This window comes from Carcharhinus amblyrhynchos, chromosome 16 (assembly GCF_965287045.1).
Source record: "Carcharhinus amblyrhynchos chromosome 16, sCarAmb.v2.hapA, whole genome shotgun sequence".
Lineage (NCBI taxonomy): Eukaryota > Metazoa > Chordata > Chondrichthyes > Carcharhiniformes > Carcharhinidae > Carcharhinus > Carcharhinus amblyrhynchos.
The window spans coordinates 14,911,595-14,927,819 of NC_137339.1; the positions used below are offsets into that span (position 1 = coordinate 14,911,595).

Genomic DNA, 16,225 nt, shown 5'->3' on the forward strand with positions numbered 1-16,225 from the left:
TTCTGCTCCTACATTTAATGGGGTTATGGTATACTCAGGTTTAGTTTATCAAGAAAAGCAGTGGACGCAGTACTGACTCTTGAGGAACCTGACCATATACCTTCCTCCAACCTGAAGAGCAACCATTCACTACCACGTCTCTGCCATTGCCAGCTGCTTGTAATGAGGTATAAAATGTACACCTTAAGGAAATATACACAGATTCATCAAAAAGATGGGCCAAATTAAATACAACTACATCCAGTGAAACGAGCTAGAGTCAGCACTGCCCAGGTTTGAGCATCTAAATAATAGACGGTAAATATTAAGAGGCCGTCACTGAATGTGCAGAGATCCTGTAGGTTACTTTTAATCATCGACACAATGGAAACACACTAGAGCCTATCTGCCGAATTGAAACAGACCTAATTTTATTGACATGAGGATTCAGAACAAACACACTCCTGGCTACGTGCTGCTCTGACTGCACAAAGGCGATTGAATTGATAATCCCTCGGTTACATCACTGAAACTCAGTTGTCAGATCCGCGGAAATGTTAAACAAGCTTGAATTTCAGAAACTGACCTTAACTAGAATGGCCTCAGCGCCCTTCATTTTTAACTCTTTGAATCCCAAAATTTAATGGGAGTAATGCCATCACGTAAAACATTAACACGTTCTTATCCAAGTCACAAACACCCTGATTTGAGGATCAGCGCTGGGTCAAAAATCATGAAACAGCAGTATGGGAGCATCTTCAACACATGGACTGCAGCGGTTTGTTCATTTATTATTAGTGTCACAAGTCGGCTGACATTAACACTGCGGCGAAGTTACTGTGAAAATTCCCTAGTTGCCACACTCCAGCACCTGTTCGGGTGGGTTGTGGGAGAATTTAGCATGGTCAATGCAGCTAACCAGCACGTCTTTCAGACTGTGGGAGAAAAGCCATGCAGCCACAGGAAGAACGTGCAGACTCCGCACAGAGAATGACCCAAGCCGAGAATCGAACCCAGGTCCTGGTACTGTGAGTTCTAATCACTGTGCCACTGCTTTGCCCGTAAGTGGTGACTCACCATCACATTCCCAAATAGGGATGAGTGATGAGTGCTGGCCATGCCAACGATGCCCACATCCCAAGAATGAATAAGAGGAAAAGGCCCTCACTGACATATTTAATGGAAATATCGACTTATTTTAAATGGGTTAACAGCAGAGCGAGGATAATGGTATGGATGTACCAGGCATTGGCATAAACACATCAGCCGCAATCGTATTCAGGCTTCAATTTCATCACTGAAACAGTTCAATTAGATTTAGAAACGGAGTGAGGCTATTATTGAATGAGGTGGAATGGCCAGATCTCATGTTATTTGCCTGGCAACACACAGTGACGTAATGAGCCAATACCAGGTATCAAGAGTGAACAGTATCAGCAAGCATCCAGCCAAAGCATTAGGCTAGTTGGCTTCTCAGTATTTCTTAACATTCTCCTCCTCCTCCTCCTCTATTCCTGACAGCGCTAACTCCTTGTCATCTTCCAGGACTTTGCTCAAATGGTCGTTCTTAACATATAAGCATCAACGTTACCATGAGGCTATTCAAAACCGACTGTGAAGATATCACACCAGAGCTCGGTCCTCTCTTCAGCCAACAAGCCCACCCACACAAGCAAACTGTCACAGATAGCTACCAGAAGCTGGAACCATGACAAAGTCTCACTTCCAGGAAGCAGGATCATTGAATATTTTTAAGGCGGAGGTAAATTGATTCCCATGCCAAACAAGAATCTAAGGTTATTGGGGGAGGTTGAAGGGACTGTGGAATTCGAAACACAATCAGAATTGAATTGTGGCACACACTCGAGGGGCCAAATGGCCTGCCCCTGCTCCAATTTTGCACATCTGCTAATCCAGAGATGCTGAGGTTACAGGACCACCACTCCCACCTCAGTTACAGTAACTCGACGCTGCCTAGAATCAGGCCTGGGTCCTTCTCTATATGTTTGACACACCATTCATGGGGTGAACTTACTGGATCACTGGTGGACAAATGGGTCAAAGCCTTTAAATTGACAGTCACATTCATTACACTGGAACAACTCACTGCACTGTAAACCTACCTGTCCAAGATCGAGTGTAACATTGACTTCATTATATTCCAGGCCACGAGACAGAGGAGGACTCTGCCACCATCGTTCAGTCCCATCAATGGCGTTGGTGCTTGGATGTGCTTTGTTACTCTCTGCCTTGCAAATATCACAATACTGACCCTATTAAAAGAAAATAACAGGGTAAGTAAGCTTATAAAACAACACTTGTCTGTCACCAAAACCCTTAATAATGCAAACTTATCAACTTTCTAAATCAGTCTCATTTGTCAATGACCACTTTGATATCAGGTGGCATGATGACTTCTGATGTTGATAATTAGTTTCTTGTATAAAAATCTTTAAACATGTAAAATAGTCCAAGGTTTATCCTGTGGTAGAAACAGATACATTAATCCTAGTATTTTCTGTACACTTACACTGAAAGAGATATCGGGGCAGTTATTACTCAAGTCGGGACAATTTTAACTTTATTTATTAGTTTCACAGGTCGATTTACATTAACGCTGCAATGAAGTTACTGTGAAAATCCCCTAGTCGCCACACTCCGGTGCCTGTTTGGATACACTGAGGGAGAATTTAGCATGGCCAATGTATCTAACCAGCACATCTTTCAGACTGTGAGAAGAAATCAGAACGCCTGGGGGAAACTCAGGCAGACATGGGGAGAATGTGCAGACTCTACACAGAGATGACCCAAGCGGGCATCGAACACAGGTCCCTGGCACTGTGAGGCAACAGTGCCACTGGATTCGAATCTGAATCTCCAGATCACTGCGCTAGTGCAAATACCACAGTGCCACTAGCTCCCCTATGTTTGTCTGAGTTGACTTCCTAAATAATCCATGACTGAATGCATTGCCAGCTGTGATACTGAACCTTAGGAAACACAAAGGTCCCAGTTTTGATCTGCAATGGTTTCAGCCTGGACAGTAGCGAGGATATCCCAAATCACCCCCTCAGTCCTCAAGTAGGAAGGACATAAATACATCAGTCAGGATTCCCTTCCTAAAAAAAATTCAGTGATGCCACCTGGGAAAAGTTTGTGAGAGAATTTTGGGGTGAACAGGATTAGGCTCAGCTCAGCAGGAGTACAACCTATTGACATTAAGGCATAAATTTTCCGTGAATGTGTCAGTGGCAGAAACCTCCCTCACTAATAGAGTACATCAGAAACTCGTGCGCACTCTGCCACAATACCCGTTGAAGAACAAGTGGAATACAATTGAGAAGGTGCTCACAGTTTTCCAACATCCAAATAACCTCAGAGATAAGATAGCCCCAGGAAATTTACTCCCTGTTATCCAGGTTTACCCATGAAGAATGGCCATTTAGAGGGATGTAAATGAGCTGCAGCAAAATAGTCTCTAAAATTAATAACTGCTGTACTATCAATTTTTTCCTGTTCTTCTTTTACATTGCTGACACCATTCAGTTCTGCACTGAGGAGTGATTCAAAAGCCAATCTAATGTGTACATAAGGTTTCACGTTCTTCAGTGACACTTCAAATTCCTTGATGCCCTCGCCAAAGCACGATGGCTCCATGTGGCTATACATTGTGAAAATTAATCTGGCATTACAGTCTCTTGCAAGTCATCGCAGGATTCACACTGCCATTAGTTTGCAGCTCAGGTCCAGCTGTATGGAAGGTTTGTTAAAGAAAATAAATGTGGTAATTGCCACTCTCTTTATACAGTCGTTCTCTAATGTTGCAGGTTAGAAGTTACATTGCCGATTTGAATTGCAGCCATGACATGCAGATGAATGGGGCAGCACGGTGGCACAGTGGTTAGCACTGCTGCCTCACAGCACCAGGCACCTGGATTGTAGCTGTGGACTTAGCCAAGAAGGACACAGAGATCTTAGCAGGAAGGTAGGAAGAGAGAGGAATAATGATGGGTTGGGTTAGGCTGCCATTTGACATCCTCCAAAGCGTCACTGAAGCAGCGTAGAATGAACAGTAACTCCAACTGCACAATCCTCCCCTCTTGCTGATCTTACTGCCCAGTGAACCTGCTGGGGGCCAATCTTACCAACCTTCATTTGCCCCATCTGCCATGACTGATTCAGAATTTGACAGCAGATCAACAATGACTGGCTCTTTCTGCATTTGCTTCTCAAATTACTTGCTTACTCCCAAACAATCTTATGCAAACAGCCCTGAAAACATCTGTTTCGGATTTATGAGCAGCAATTGCCGACTTGCCCACCCTCTTCTCTCTGCAACCTTCTCATGCAATGAGCCTGCCAGGCGCTAATCATGCCAACCTCCTTCCTGTCACTCATACCATCCGACACCAACTCCTTCTTGAGAAAACCTTCCACACTCACACCACAAGTGTTCATGTTTTAGTTGAGGTACTTTTAAATTACAGTCTAGGGATGTGTTTGAAGAATTGAGTGTCTTCAGGTCTTCCATTTTTCAGTGCCATTCTTTGTGAAACTGTCAATACATTTCAATAAAATCATAGAGATAATTGAATCAAGTTTCCTTTTGATGATATCCTCACTTGGCACCCACGTGTGAGATACATGGGCTTTCTGGAATGTTTCACAAGAGATCTCCCTTGCCACTTTATGATTTACTGAGTCTGTCAGTAAGAAATCTCACAACATCAGGTTAAAGTCCAACAGGTTTATTTGGTAGCAAATGCCACTAGCTTTTGGGGCTCTGCCCCTTCGTCAGGTGAATGGGGAATGGCACTAGCTTTTGGGGGTCAGCCCCTTCGTCAGGTGAATGGGGAGTTCTCCCCACTCACTTGACGAAGGGACAGGGTCCCGAAAGCTAGTGGCGTTTGCTACCAAATAAACCTGTTGGACTTTAGCCTGGTGTTGTGAGACTTCTTATTGTGCTTACCCCAGTCCAACGCCGGCATCGTCACATCGTGACTACTACATAGTCTCACCAGAACTCAAGGATCATGTTTCAAATTCATTTAATCACTGAAGACATCACTGAGGAACATTTCACTGCTGAACTCCCCGACAGATGCAAGATATTGTTTGAGGAACGATTCAGATCATTAAAAGGCACAGCCTTCATTAATGCAGCTACACTGTAGCTCTCTCAAAAGGGATCTGGAGACAATAGTGAAGTTAATACTCACTGCATATTTTAATGCATCACTGAAGCAGCGCAACAGTGGAGTTTTATCCTTTAAAACCTCCTGACATCAGTGATTCAAATTTCCCATTTCGTTACAAAGGAAAGTCTCCCATGCATGGCAGGAGTTAAAGCAAGGCTCGTGTTAAGTAGTACACTCGTGATATCAGGCACGGGAATGGTTCACAACTCAACTGCATTTTAAAGGAGGACAGTAACAATGGCATTAGCTCAAATAAGATTTTCTTTTGCAAATCCCAGGTTCTTCTCGTATTAAATTGATCTTTCCCTAGCTATGCACCTTCACTACACTCTGCACCTTCTTTCCTTCTCTACGATGGGTATGCTTTGTCTGTACAGTAAAGTTGTAAAGTTTATTTATTAGTCACATGTAGGCTTACATTCTCACTGCAATCAAGTTACTGTGAAAATCTCCTAGTCGCCCACACTCCAGCGCCTGTTCGGGCACAGTGAGGGAGAATTTAGCGCGGCCAATTCACCTAACCTGCACATCTTTGGACTGTGGGAGGAAACCAGAGCACCTGGAGGAAACCCACGCAGACATGGGGAGAATGTGCAGACTCCACACTGACAGTGAACCTAGCTGGGGATCAAACCCAGGTCCTTGGCACTGTGAGGCATCAGTGCTAACCACTGTGCCACCTCAAGTGCACAAGAAACAATACTTTCACTGTACACTAATACATGTGACAACAATAAATCAAATTTTAAAAGACTGTGTGGTCAGACTGCCTTTCCTCATTCTCTGTTAAATCCAGTTTGCAAAATAATTAAATGATACATTTTGACATTAAAAAAAGTCAACGTTTTCTTTAAAACTTCGCCCATGGGACCATTTGGTTTTAATACCAGTGGTAATGTAGTTGAAAAGAAGCACATTACCAGATCTATAAACCGTGACCACAATAGCCAAAGGGCTTAAAGACTAACTCTCCAACAAGCTGGGATATGGGGGCGGCGGTGTGGAACACAGACCCTGGGGTTTTCCTGGAGTTCTTGTGTTCCGAGTGGCAGGAGAATTCCTCCGGTGGCCACATCTTCAATGAAATCCAGCAGCAGCCTAAATAAGGCAATGGCTCAACATTCCGACTCCAGTGGGAGCAGAAATTGTTGGGGGAGGTGGGAAGAGACTTGATAACATTCCGGGGGGAGAGAAGAGAAATAAAATGATGACCGCTGGAGATGGAGAGGTGGGAGGGGAGGGGGAACTGATGTTGATGTCTGATGTTAATTTTGGATGGATCAAGAAAGATTTCACCCTCTACAGGGTGGGGGGGGGAGACAGCACAGAGACAATGGGCCGAATAGCCGCATTGCCGCATTTTGATGGATCAAATGCAAAGCGGAGAGCTCTGGTTCTGAGAGTGAAACTGCACTCCTGTATCTCCTCCCCCTTCCAAAACGAGTGCGTTAAAGAAAATACGAGAGCTATCTTCCAGCTTTCTGATTTAATGTTTTAAGTTTCCTTTGGACTTTGGTTTCTGTTTGGGCCGTTCCCCCCTTCCTTTTTTGGGGGCTGCCCCTCTTAATTTGTCCCTAAGTTAAATTTGAGTTCGTTTACTTGTTGGCTACATGAAAAGAACCATCTTCCAGCTTTCATGAGCACTTGTGGATTGTCCCTGCTAACAATTCTAATCAGTTAAAGCAAATTTAGTTTATATATATCATTTTTAAAAAGGGGGCTGAAATGAGTTTGCTACAGTAATGCCCAGATCATATCCTGTCTCACCACAGTGTGGCTCTGAAAAAAAAACAATGGATATTAAATCAGACACTCAATGTATTGGGATTTTAAACTGCAGCGAGCAAGTGGATTCTGTAACCTGCACTGCATTGTTCTGGGGTTTTTAAACTGGGGGAGGTTTAAATTGCCAGCGCACCTTCGATCAGATCAGGTTCCCCGCCCCATCAAGAGTTTAACATGTGGCTGTTTGCGGTCAATCAAGTAACCTTTAAAGAGAATAATATCTGAACTTTGGTAAATATGCAAAACACACGTAACAGGATTTAAATGCCTGTGTAAATTTTGCAAAACCCACTTTATCTAATCATGCTTTGAAATAAGCAAAGGAGATCTAACTACAAACTAACATATGTGTGTGTGCCAGATCTAACTTAAAACTAACATGTGTGTGTGTCAGATCTAACTTAAAACTAACATGTGTGTGTGTGTGTCAGATCTGACCATATGTGTGTGTGCCAGATCTAACTTAGAATCAACATGTGTATATGTGCCAGACTGTAATACCTGGATAGTTTGGCTGGGATCGCCGGATACCGGACCACCGACCAGTTTACAGTACAGATCCTCCACCGGCCTCCCCGTCTCATCCTCTCCGCAAGTGGCCGTGGCTGTGATCTTCGTCCCCTCCGCTAAGTTAAAATAAGGCGGGTGCAAGCTGAAGCCGTTCACTCCGTAACCAGAGGTGATCACCTCCTGCGCCCACACCAGCCTCAGGAGGTAGCAGACGTTCAGGAGGAGTGTGGCGACTCCAGTGTCCCTCGCCATGTTTCCCAGAGCGTTGCTCAGTGAATCCTGCCTGCGCCCTCCTGCATTATCATTGCTGCTGCTTTAGCTTGTTACTGCTGGAAGTGAGCGAGTCGCGAACACACAACTCCCAGAAAAGAAGCCCAGCTCCAAACAGGCAGGGCTACCTAATCAACTGATGATGCATCAATCACCCTCCTCTCTCGCCCACAATCACAATGGAGATTTGTACCTTGGATTGCAAACAGGAGGGCGTTGCTTCAAACACACACGACTTTTGAATGGACCTACCTCTTATTAAGTTGATCTTTCTCCACACCCTTGCTCTCACTGTAACACTACATTTTACACCCTCCTTTCCTTCTCTATGAACGGAATGCTTTGTCTGTACAGTTTAAAGTTTATTTATTAGTGTCATAAGTAGGCTTACATTCACACTGCAATGAAGTTACTGTGAAATTCCTCATGCTGCCACACTCTGGCGACTGTTCGGGTACACTGAGGGAGAATTTAGCCTCACCAATGCACCTAACCATCACATCTTTCAGACTGGGAGGAAACCCGTGCAGATACGGGGAGAACGTGCAGACTCCACCCAGAGAGTAACCCGAGCTGGGAATTGAACCCGGCTCCCTGGCACTGTGAGGCAGCAGTGCTAACCACTGTGCCACCCTGCTGCCCACAAGAAACAATATTTTACATTGTATACCAAGACACGTAACAATAATAATTCAAATTAAATCAAATAAACACACACTGAACATGCCTCCTCATCCAGCTTTTTGATTTATACATTATTCACTCTGCAAAAAAAAGTTGTGATCTGTCAGTGAAATATCTTCCACAGTACCCCCTCCCATGCCTCGCAGCAACACTAGCTACAAATAAAATCACAAAAATAAACTTATGTGTAACTGATTCATGTGTCTGTACACATTGGAATACTTTATAATAAGTAGGCTAATGATACATGTCAACCGTGACTTGTGTGAACAGGCAGCGGGGTGAAGAGAGATTTAAACTGCATTCTACATTCTTGACATTAGGGGTGCCGTTCCCGTGTAGCTTATCCCATTGGACACAAGTGCTTGGATGTGGAGTTTAAAAAGTCACGGGTTCTGCCAAAATGCTGTCTGGGAGTGGGGAAGCATTTGGAATGAATGGGCTCTTTCAAACTTTGGAATAGAATCATAGAATTCCGACAGTGCAGAACAAGGCCGTTCGGCCCATCGAGTCTGCACCGACCACAATACCAACCAGAACCTATTTCCATAACCCTATGTTTTAACCCTGCCAATCCTCCTAAAACTAGGGTCAATTTAGCATGGTCAATGAACCTAACCTGCATATCTTTGGACTGTGAGAGGAAACCAGACCACCCGGAGGAAACCCCTGCAGACACAGGGAGAATGTGGAAACTCCGCAGAGGCAGTGACCCAAGGCCAGAATTGAACCCAGGTCCCTGGCACTGTAAGGCAGCAGTGCTAACCACAGTGCCACTGTACAGCATTGAGCTTCTGTGTTCTTCCTTGTACTGTTTTTTGATTCTAGGATTAGAGTCTATAGTTCAAGTTTACCACTCCAGAAAGCAATGCTGAGGTCTTGTGGCCTGATTTCTGACTGCAACCGTGGGACTCCCTTAGGTCACACCCTTAACTTGTCAAAAGCAGATCAGTACTTCTTGGGTGGTGCCCGCAGTATTCCCTATAAATACAAACATCAACAACAATGACTTGCATTTATATAGCACATTTAACACAGTAAAATTTCCCAAGGGGCTTAATCAGGCAAGGATTGACACTGAAACAAAGAAAGAAACTTGGGTTAGGTTATGGGATGGGATTTAAGGGACGTCTAGAGGCGACACAGGGCACAGCGGTTGGCACTATGGCCTCACAGCGCCAGGGACCCAGGTTCGATGCCTGACTTGGGCCACTGTCTATGCAGAATCTGCACATTCTCCTGTATCTGCATGCGTTTCCTCCGAGTGCTCCCATTTCCTTCCACAGTCCAAAAAAGGTGCTGGTTAGGTGCATTGGCCATGCTAAATTCTCCCTCAGTGTACCCAAACGGGCACTAGAATTTGGTGACTGGGGGATTTTCACAGTAACTTCATTGCAGTGTTAATGTAAACCTACTTGTGACAATAATAAATAAACTTTAACTTAAGCTTTAAACTTTAATGGGAGGAAAGAGGTTTAATGTGGGATTAGGGGGCTGAAGGCATGTGACTCCAGACCATAGCTATGTCATTGACTCTGAAGTAGCTCATCACTGTACTCAGTTGTCAGGAAATGGGATGACACCACCCCCCCAACCATTTGTTCACAAATGTGATTAATGATGGACAGTAAGTTCTCACCTTACCAGCATTCCCACATCTTGTAAATGAATTTAAAAATGTTTAGTGGTAAATGTATCATGTGGCATACAGGAAAGGATGATTCTAATCCCTAGTCTATGCTGAGTCTGGCGAGGATACTACAATTGGCATTGGTGTCCCAAGGTGAGAAAATGTTCTCCTCTTTGTTGTTATCCACTGACCCCCTCCTGGAAGGTGTACGGTGAACATATGATTCAATGGTGATGAAGAGGAAATGGTTTAGAGCTTCAAGTTTCTAGCTGTCCAGATCACCAAAGACATGTCCTGGTCCCTCCATGTCGATGCTATAGTTAAGAAAGCCCACCAATGCCTCTACTTCTCAAGAGGTAAAGAAACTTTGCATGTTAGCTACCACTCTCACCAACTTTTACAGGTGCACCATTGAAAGCATCCTTTCCGGATGTATCACAGCTTGGTATGGCTCCTGCTCTGACCAAGACAGCAAGGAACTACAAAGGGTTATGAATGTAGCCCAGTCCATCATGCAAACCAGCTTTCCATCCATTGACTCCATCTACACTTCACACTGCCTCAGGAAAAGCAGCCAGCATAATCGAGGATACTATGCACCCTGCACATACTTCTTCCACCTTTTTCCGCCGGAAAAAAGATATAAAAGTCTGAGAACATTCACCAACCGACTCAAGAACAGCCTCTTCCCTGCTGCCATCAGACTTTTGAAAGGACCATATATTAAGCTGAACTTTCTCTATATCCTAGCTATGACTGTAGCACTACATTCTCCTTTTCCTTCCCCACTATGTACTCTATGAGCAGTATGCTTTGTCTGTAAAGTGCGCAAGAAACAATACTTTTGCTGCATACACATGACAGTAATAAGTCAAAGTAAATTAAGTCAAATTGGGACCATGTCTGGGGCTCCTTACAGTTGAACAGTAGGTTGGTGCTGTCCACACTGACCCAACAACAACAAATTGCAATTATGCAATGCCTTCAACAGAGTAAAATATGTCTCACAGAAGTGTTATTGGAAAGAATTTGACACCATGTAAAGAGATATTAGGACAGATAGCCAAAAGCTGCATCTAAGAGATCAGTTTTAAGTGGCATTTGAAAGGAGGAGAGGAGGGAAATTTGCCACTTAGGCACAACACGGGTGCCCGCAAAAATCAGAACCCAGAGTGATTCACTCTTAAAAGAAAAGGATGCAAAATTTGGGAGGAAGGGAGGAAATTAAGATGATCTTCTTTGTAGGTGCGCAGCCTTGAAGCATTTCATCCACAACAGTACTTGGGCAAGGTTAAAAAGAAACAGTTAGGGCAAAGAACAAAAATTTCATCCCTCCCCAAATTGAAGTCTTTCATCATCACAAAACTGTGTACAGTCACACCTTGTAACTATTAAATTTCAGCATCAAGCGGTGCTGAAACTCAACACCATAACCACAGCTCTGTGAAAATAGCATACAAACTGTCAGACTACCAGCAGAGTCTTGTTATTTCATTCTAGTTTGAAGAGCTGTATACAAATCGTATGCAATAATGGTATAAATTTTCAGTCATTAAGATCTGTCCATCATCCAATACCAGTCTCTCAGTAAAAATATTCTTGTGATTTGACAAGAACTAAATTTAACACACCGAATTCCTAATATGCCATAACTTACGTGGACAGTTGGAGTGGAAGCATCTAATACACACTCATCTTTGTTTTAACAATGTACCTAACACTTGTTGAAACCAGTAAATTCTATATTTTTATAATCTAACAATTTAAAACTTTTACCTGAGATGTAATAGACTGCACTGTTCCATAACCAAGCAATCTTGGAATAATTGATTCAGTCAAAGTTTATTTATTAGTCACATGTAAGGTTTACATTAACATTGCAATGAAGTTACTGTGAAATTCCCCTAGTTGCCACAGTTTGGTACCTGTTCGGGTCAATACATCTAACCAGCATGTCTTTCAGAATGTGGGAGGAAACCAGAGTATTTGGAGGAAGCCCACAGAGACACGGGGAGAACGTGCAAACTCCGCACAGACAGTGACCCAAGCCGGGAATCAAATCCAGGTCCCTGGCGCTCTGAAGCAGCAATGCTAACCACTGTGCTGTCCCATTGGTTGTGATTAATGTTGTCCACCAATATGTAGACTTGTTGAATTACATTATATCCACTAAGTTTATTCAAAACCCCAGCCCTTTCCCGTTCACCCCATCACTATACACATCTTTGCTGAAAAATTCAACTGGATGTGGTGTGATTCACTTTTACATGTTGGTGCTAATGTAATCAACAACCAATTCTTCCAAGGCAGTCTGGTCAGGTAACAATGCAATTCATGGCATCTCATTTGGAAATTTGTCAAACTTTTTTTTCTCTTCTTCTTTCATGGGCAGCACTGACAAGGCTAGAATTTGTTGCCAATCCCTCTTTGTTCTTGAGCTGAGTGGCTTGCTAGGTCTTTGCACAGGGCAGTTAAAAGCAACCACATTGCTGTGGCTCTGGAGTCACATGTAGGCCAGACCAGGCAAAGATGGCAGATTTCCCTTCTTGAAGGACATAGTGAAAACGTTGAGTTTTTTTACAACAATCAATAATAGTTGCCTTATTGATTCTAGCTTTATATATCAGATTTATAATTGAGTTGAAGCCTGGTCCCCAGAACACTGGTCTGGATTTCTGGATTAGAATCGTAGAATCCCTATAGAGCAGAAGGTGGCCATTCAGTCTATCAATTCTGCACCAACTCTCTGACAGAGCTTCTTACTCAGGCCCACCCCTCTGCCCTACCCCTGTAACCCCCACACATTTATCCCCCCAAACCCACACATCTTTGGATACTAAGGAGGAATTTAGTAAATTAATAATCTAGTGGCATTACCACTACGCTACCATCTCTCCAAGAAGTATATATTTAAATGTCTTGCCCTTTGAGTTCATATATTTCTTGTTTTAGTCAATGTCGAATAAAATAATGTAGTAAATGTACCTATCATAAGAACATGGGAATGAGGGTAGGCCATTTAACCAGAGCCCTGTTCTGCTGTTCAGTGAGATCAAGGCTGATTGTGTAGCAGATCTATGTAGTGCTGTAACAGAGTGGCGCAGCGGAAGCGTGCTGAGCCCATAACCTGGAGGTCGATGGATCGTAAACCATCCTCTGCTAATTTCTATTTGAAGGAGATGTACGAGGCAGATTTTTTACACAAAGGTTGGTGGGTGCCTGGAACTTGTTGCCGGGGGGAAGTAGTGGAAGCGGATACATCAGTGGCTTTTAAGGGGCGTCTTGACAAATGCATGAATAGGATGGGAATAGAGGGATATGATCCCGGAAGAGTAGGTGGTTTTAGTTCAGTCGGGCAGCATGGTCAGTGCAGACTTGGAGGGCCGAAGGGCCAGTTTCTGTGCTGTAATTTTCTTTTTTTTTGTTCTTTGCTCTGTGATCTAACTCCTCAGTGACAAGGCCTCAGCCTCTATGCCCACGCACACACTTTTCAGCAGAGATTACTAAGTAGCAATCTGATATCGCTTCATTACTCTCTAACTTAGAGCAACCGAGGCCAATAGTAAATTCTCCATCCCCAGTTGAGCTGAGATTTGAAAAAATGAGTGAATAGAAGATTCCAGCATTCATTTGGATGACTCCGATCTAAAGGTCAGAATGCACTTGGCAACAATGTCATCAGGGAGGGAACTGGAAAATATTACTACATTTAGCCAAGATAGGAATAATTAGACCAAAAAAAACTATCTAAAATAATTGATGGCACAAACTTTCCATGAATAAGTTATCGATTTAGTAAAAGGTAAAGCTGCCATAGTCCCAGATGACCTGCAGCACTGCTGCCTCACAGTGCCAGGGAGCCAGGGGCCTGGATTCAATTCCGACTTCAGGTCACTGTCTGTGTGGAGTTTGCACATTCTCCCTGTGTCTGTGCGGGTTTCCTCCGGGTGCTCCGGTTTTCTCCTACAGTCCAAAGAAGTGCAAGTTAGGTTGTTTGGCCAAGCTAAATTGACCCTAGTGTCAGGGGGATTAGTAAATATGTGGGGTTAGAGGATTGTGGTCGGTGCAGACTTGATGGCTTCCCTCTGCACTGTTGGGATTCTATGGATGACTATAGCCTGGTGATGATTTTAACCTCAGGATCACTGCACCTCAGGCAAAAGGCTAGACTGAGAAGGCAGGGCTTTCATGAATAACCTCTGCCAGTATGAGAATTAAACACACATTGTTGGCTTTGCTCTGTATCATGAACTAGCCATCCAAACTAAACCAACTCTGAAGTGAAAAACTTGATTCCTGTACAAAATAAAGATAGGCTTGTCAATACAGGGCCTCCTCTCTGTGCTTTAATCAATATTCCCAGCACGTTGGTGGCATTTCTTCACAGTGACTGAACACATCAGTCATGTCTGTATCTCAAAGGGAATTATAATGTCTGCCAGGCGACACTGAGTTCCTTCATTCTCTCTGTGTGTTCTCAGAAGGTGTGGCAGGTCTCTCAACTCATCAGCTTCTGTCTCCGATGACACTGCTTCTGAAAGGTTCAGCTCATAAAGGGTGCAAGTAGGGTCAGGCGAGGTTAAGCTTTCCCTGTTACGTTGCCATGATATGACAGTGGTCATTGAGAGCTAGTGAGCTGCCATTAGCCAGACAGGAGTCAGACATTCACAGAAGCTCTGTGAGGATCTGCGCACTGTCCCCACTGGAATTCATCCTCCTGGAATGTAGGGACTATGGATATCTGCGGATTCTACACGGGCCTTATCAAGGAGACTATGCACACTGCCCTCAGTCAGATACAAGTGCAATGTTCACGGATGCCATGTGAAGATAATGGGGTGACCTCATTGAACCTCCTCATCATCCTCCATGAATTTAGTGGCAATGGTCACGTCCCAAGCTTGTCTGCCTCATCTGGATATCGCATTGTGTCCTTCTCAGCCCCAACTCCTTCGATGGCCTCCTCATTAGAAGAGATGTGCTGCTCTCCCATGTCCTCCTCAGGCAGTTCCCCCACCCTGCCACCCCCAGCACCCTCATTGCAGCAGCAGGTTATGCAGGGCACAGCACGGCGCCGCAATGTGTGGCACACTCAGGATTGTATCGCAGGGCTCCACCGGACAGGTCCAGGCACCAGGCCCTCATCTTCAACATCCCTATGGTTTGCTTGCCAAAGTGCCAGCTGGAGCATAAGCCTCATTGTATCTTGTCTCTGTAGCACTCAACACAGGCCTCATGAATCACATCGTCAGTGGGCCGTCCTTGTCCCCGAGGAGCCAAGCTTGCAGCCTCTACGGACCCTGAAAGATGTCATGGATCTGAGAGGCTCAGAATATAGGGGTTTTGGACACTCCCTGGGAGTCGAGCACACACCTGCAGGATGTGTTTGGTATGGCCACAGACCAACTGAACATTCAGCAAGTGGAAGCTCCTGTGGTTGTCACATGTTGTTGGCTTGGTGCCACAGAATTCTGGTTCACAGAATCACAGAGTACAACAGTGCAGAAGAGACCCTTCGACCCATTGAATCTGCACCGATGCATGAAATGACCTGACCTGCCCACCTAATCCCACTTGCCAGCACTTGGCTCATAGCCTTGAATGTTATGGTGTGCCAAGTACTTTCCAGGTACTTTTTAAAGGATGTGAGGCATCCCACTTTCCAGGCAGCGCATTCCAGACCATCGCCACCCACATTTTTCCTCAAATCTCCCCTAAACTTCCCGCTCCCCCACTTTTAATTTGTGTCCCCTCGTAACTGACCCTTCAACCAAGGGGAACAGTTGCTTCCTATCCACCCAGTCCATGCTCCTCATAATCTTGAACACCTCAATCAGATTGCCTCTCAGTCTTCTCTGCTCCAAAGAAGACAACCCAAGCCTATCCAACCGCTCTTCATAACTTAAATGTTCCATCCCAGGCAACATCCTGGTAAATCTCCACTGCACCCCCTCCAGTGCATTCACATCCTTCCTGTAATGTGGTGACCAGAACTGCACACAGTACTCTAGCTGTGGCCTCACCAAAATTCTATACAACTCCATCATGACCTCTCTGCTTTTGTAGCCTATACCTCGATTGATAAAGGTGTGTGTGCCATATGCCTTTGTCACCATCTGTTAACCTGCCTTTCCGCCTTCAAAAATCTATAGGCAAACACGCCAAGATC

General features: G+C 44.4%; 1 protein-coding gene across 3 annotated transcripts in view; it reads right to left on the bottom strand.

Annotated features, from left to right (window-relative positions):
- Nucleotides 1-7,844, bottom strand: part of lama5 (laminin, alpha 5) — a 283,499-nt gene extending 275,655 nt beyond the window's left edge. For all 3 annotated transcript variants that reach the window (XM_080204748.1, XM_080204749.1, XM_080204747.1), the window contains exons 1-2: nt 7,464-7,844; nt 2,103-2,252 (exon numbers count right to left, since the gene is read on the bottom strand). In XM_080204748.1, the coding sequence (XP_080060874.1) occupies nt 2,103-2,252; nt 7,464-7,724 (411 nt within the window). In that variant the 5' untranslated portion in view covers nt 7,725-7,844. The remainder of the gene's footprint in view (nt 1-2,102; nt 2,253-7,463) is intronic.
- Nucleotides 7,845-16,225: the final 8,381 nt, after the last annotated feature.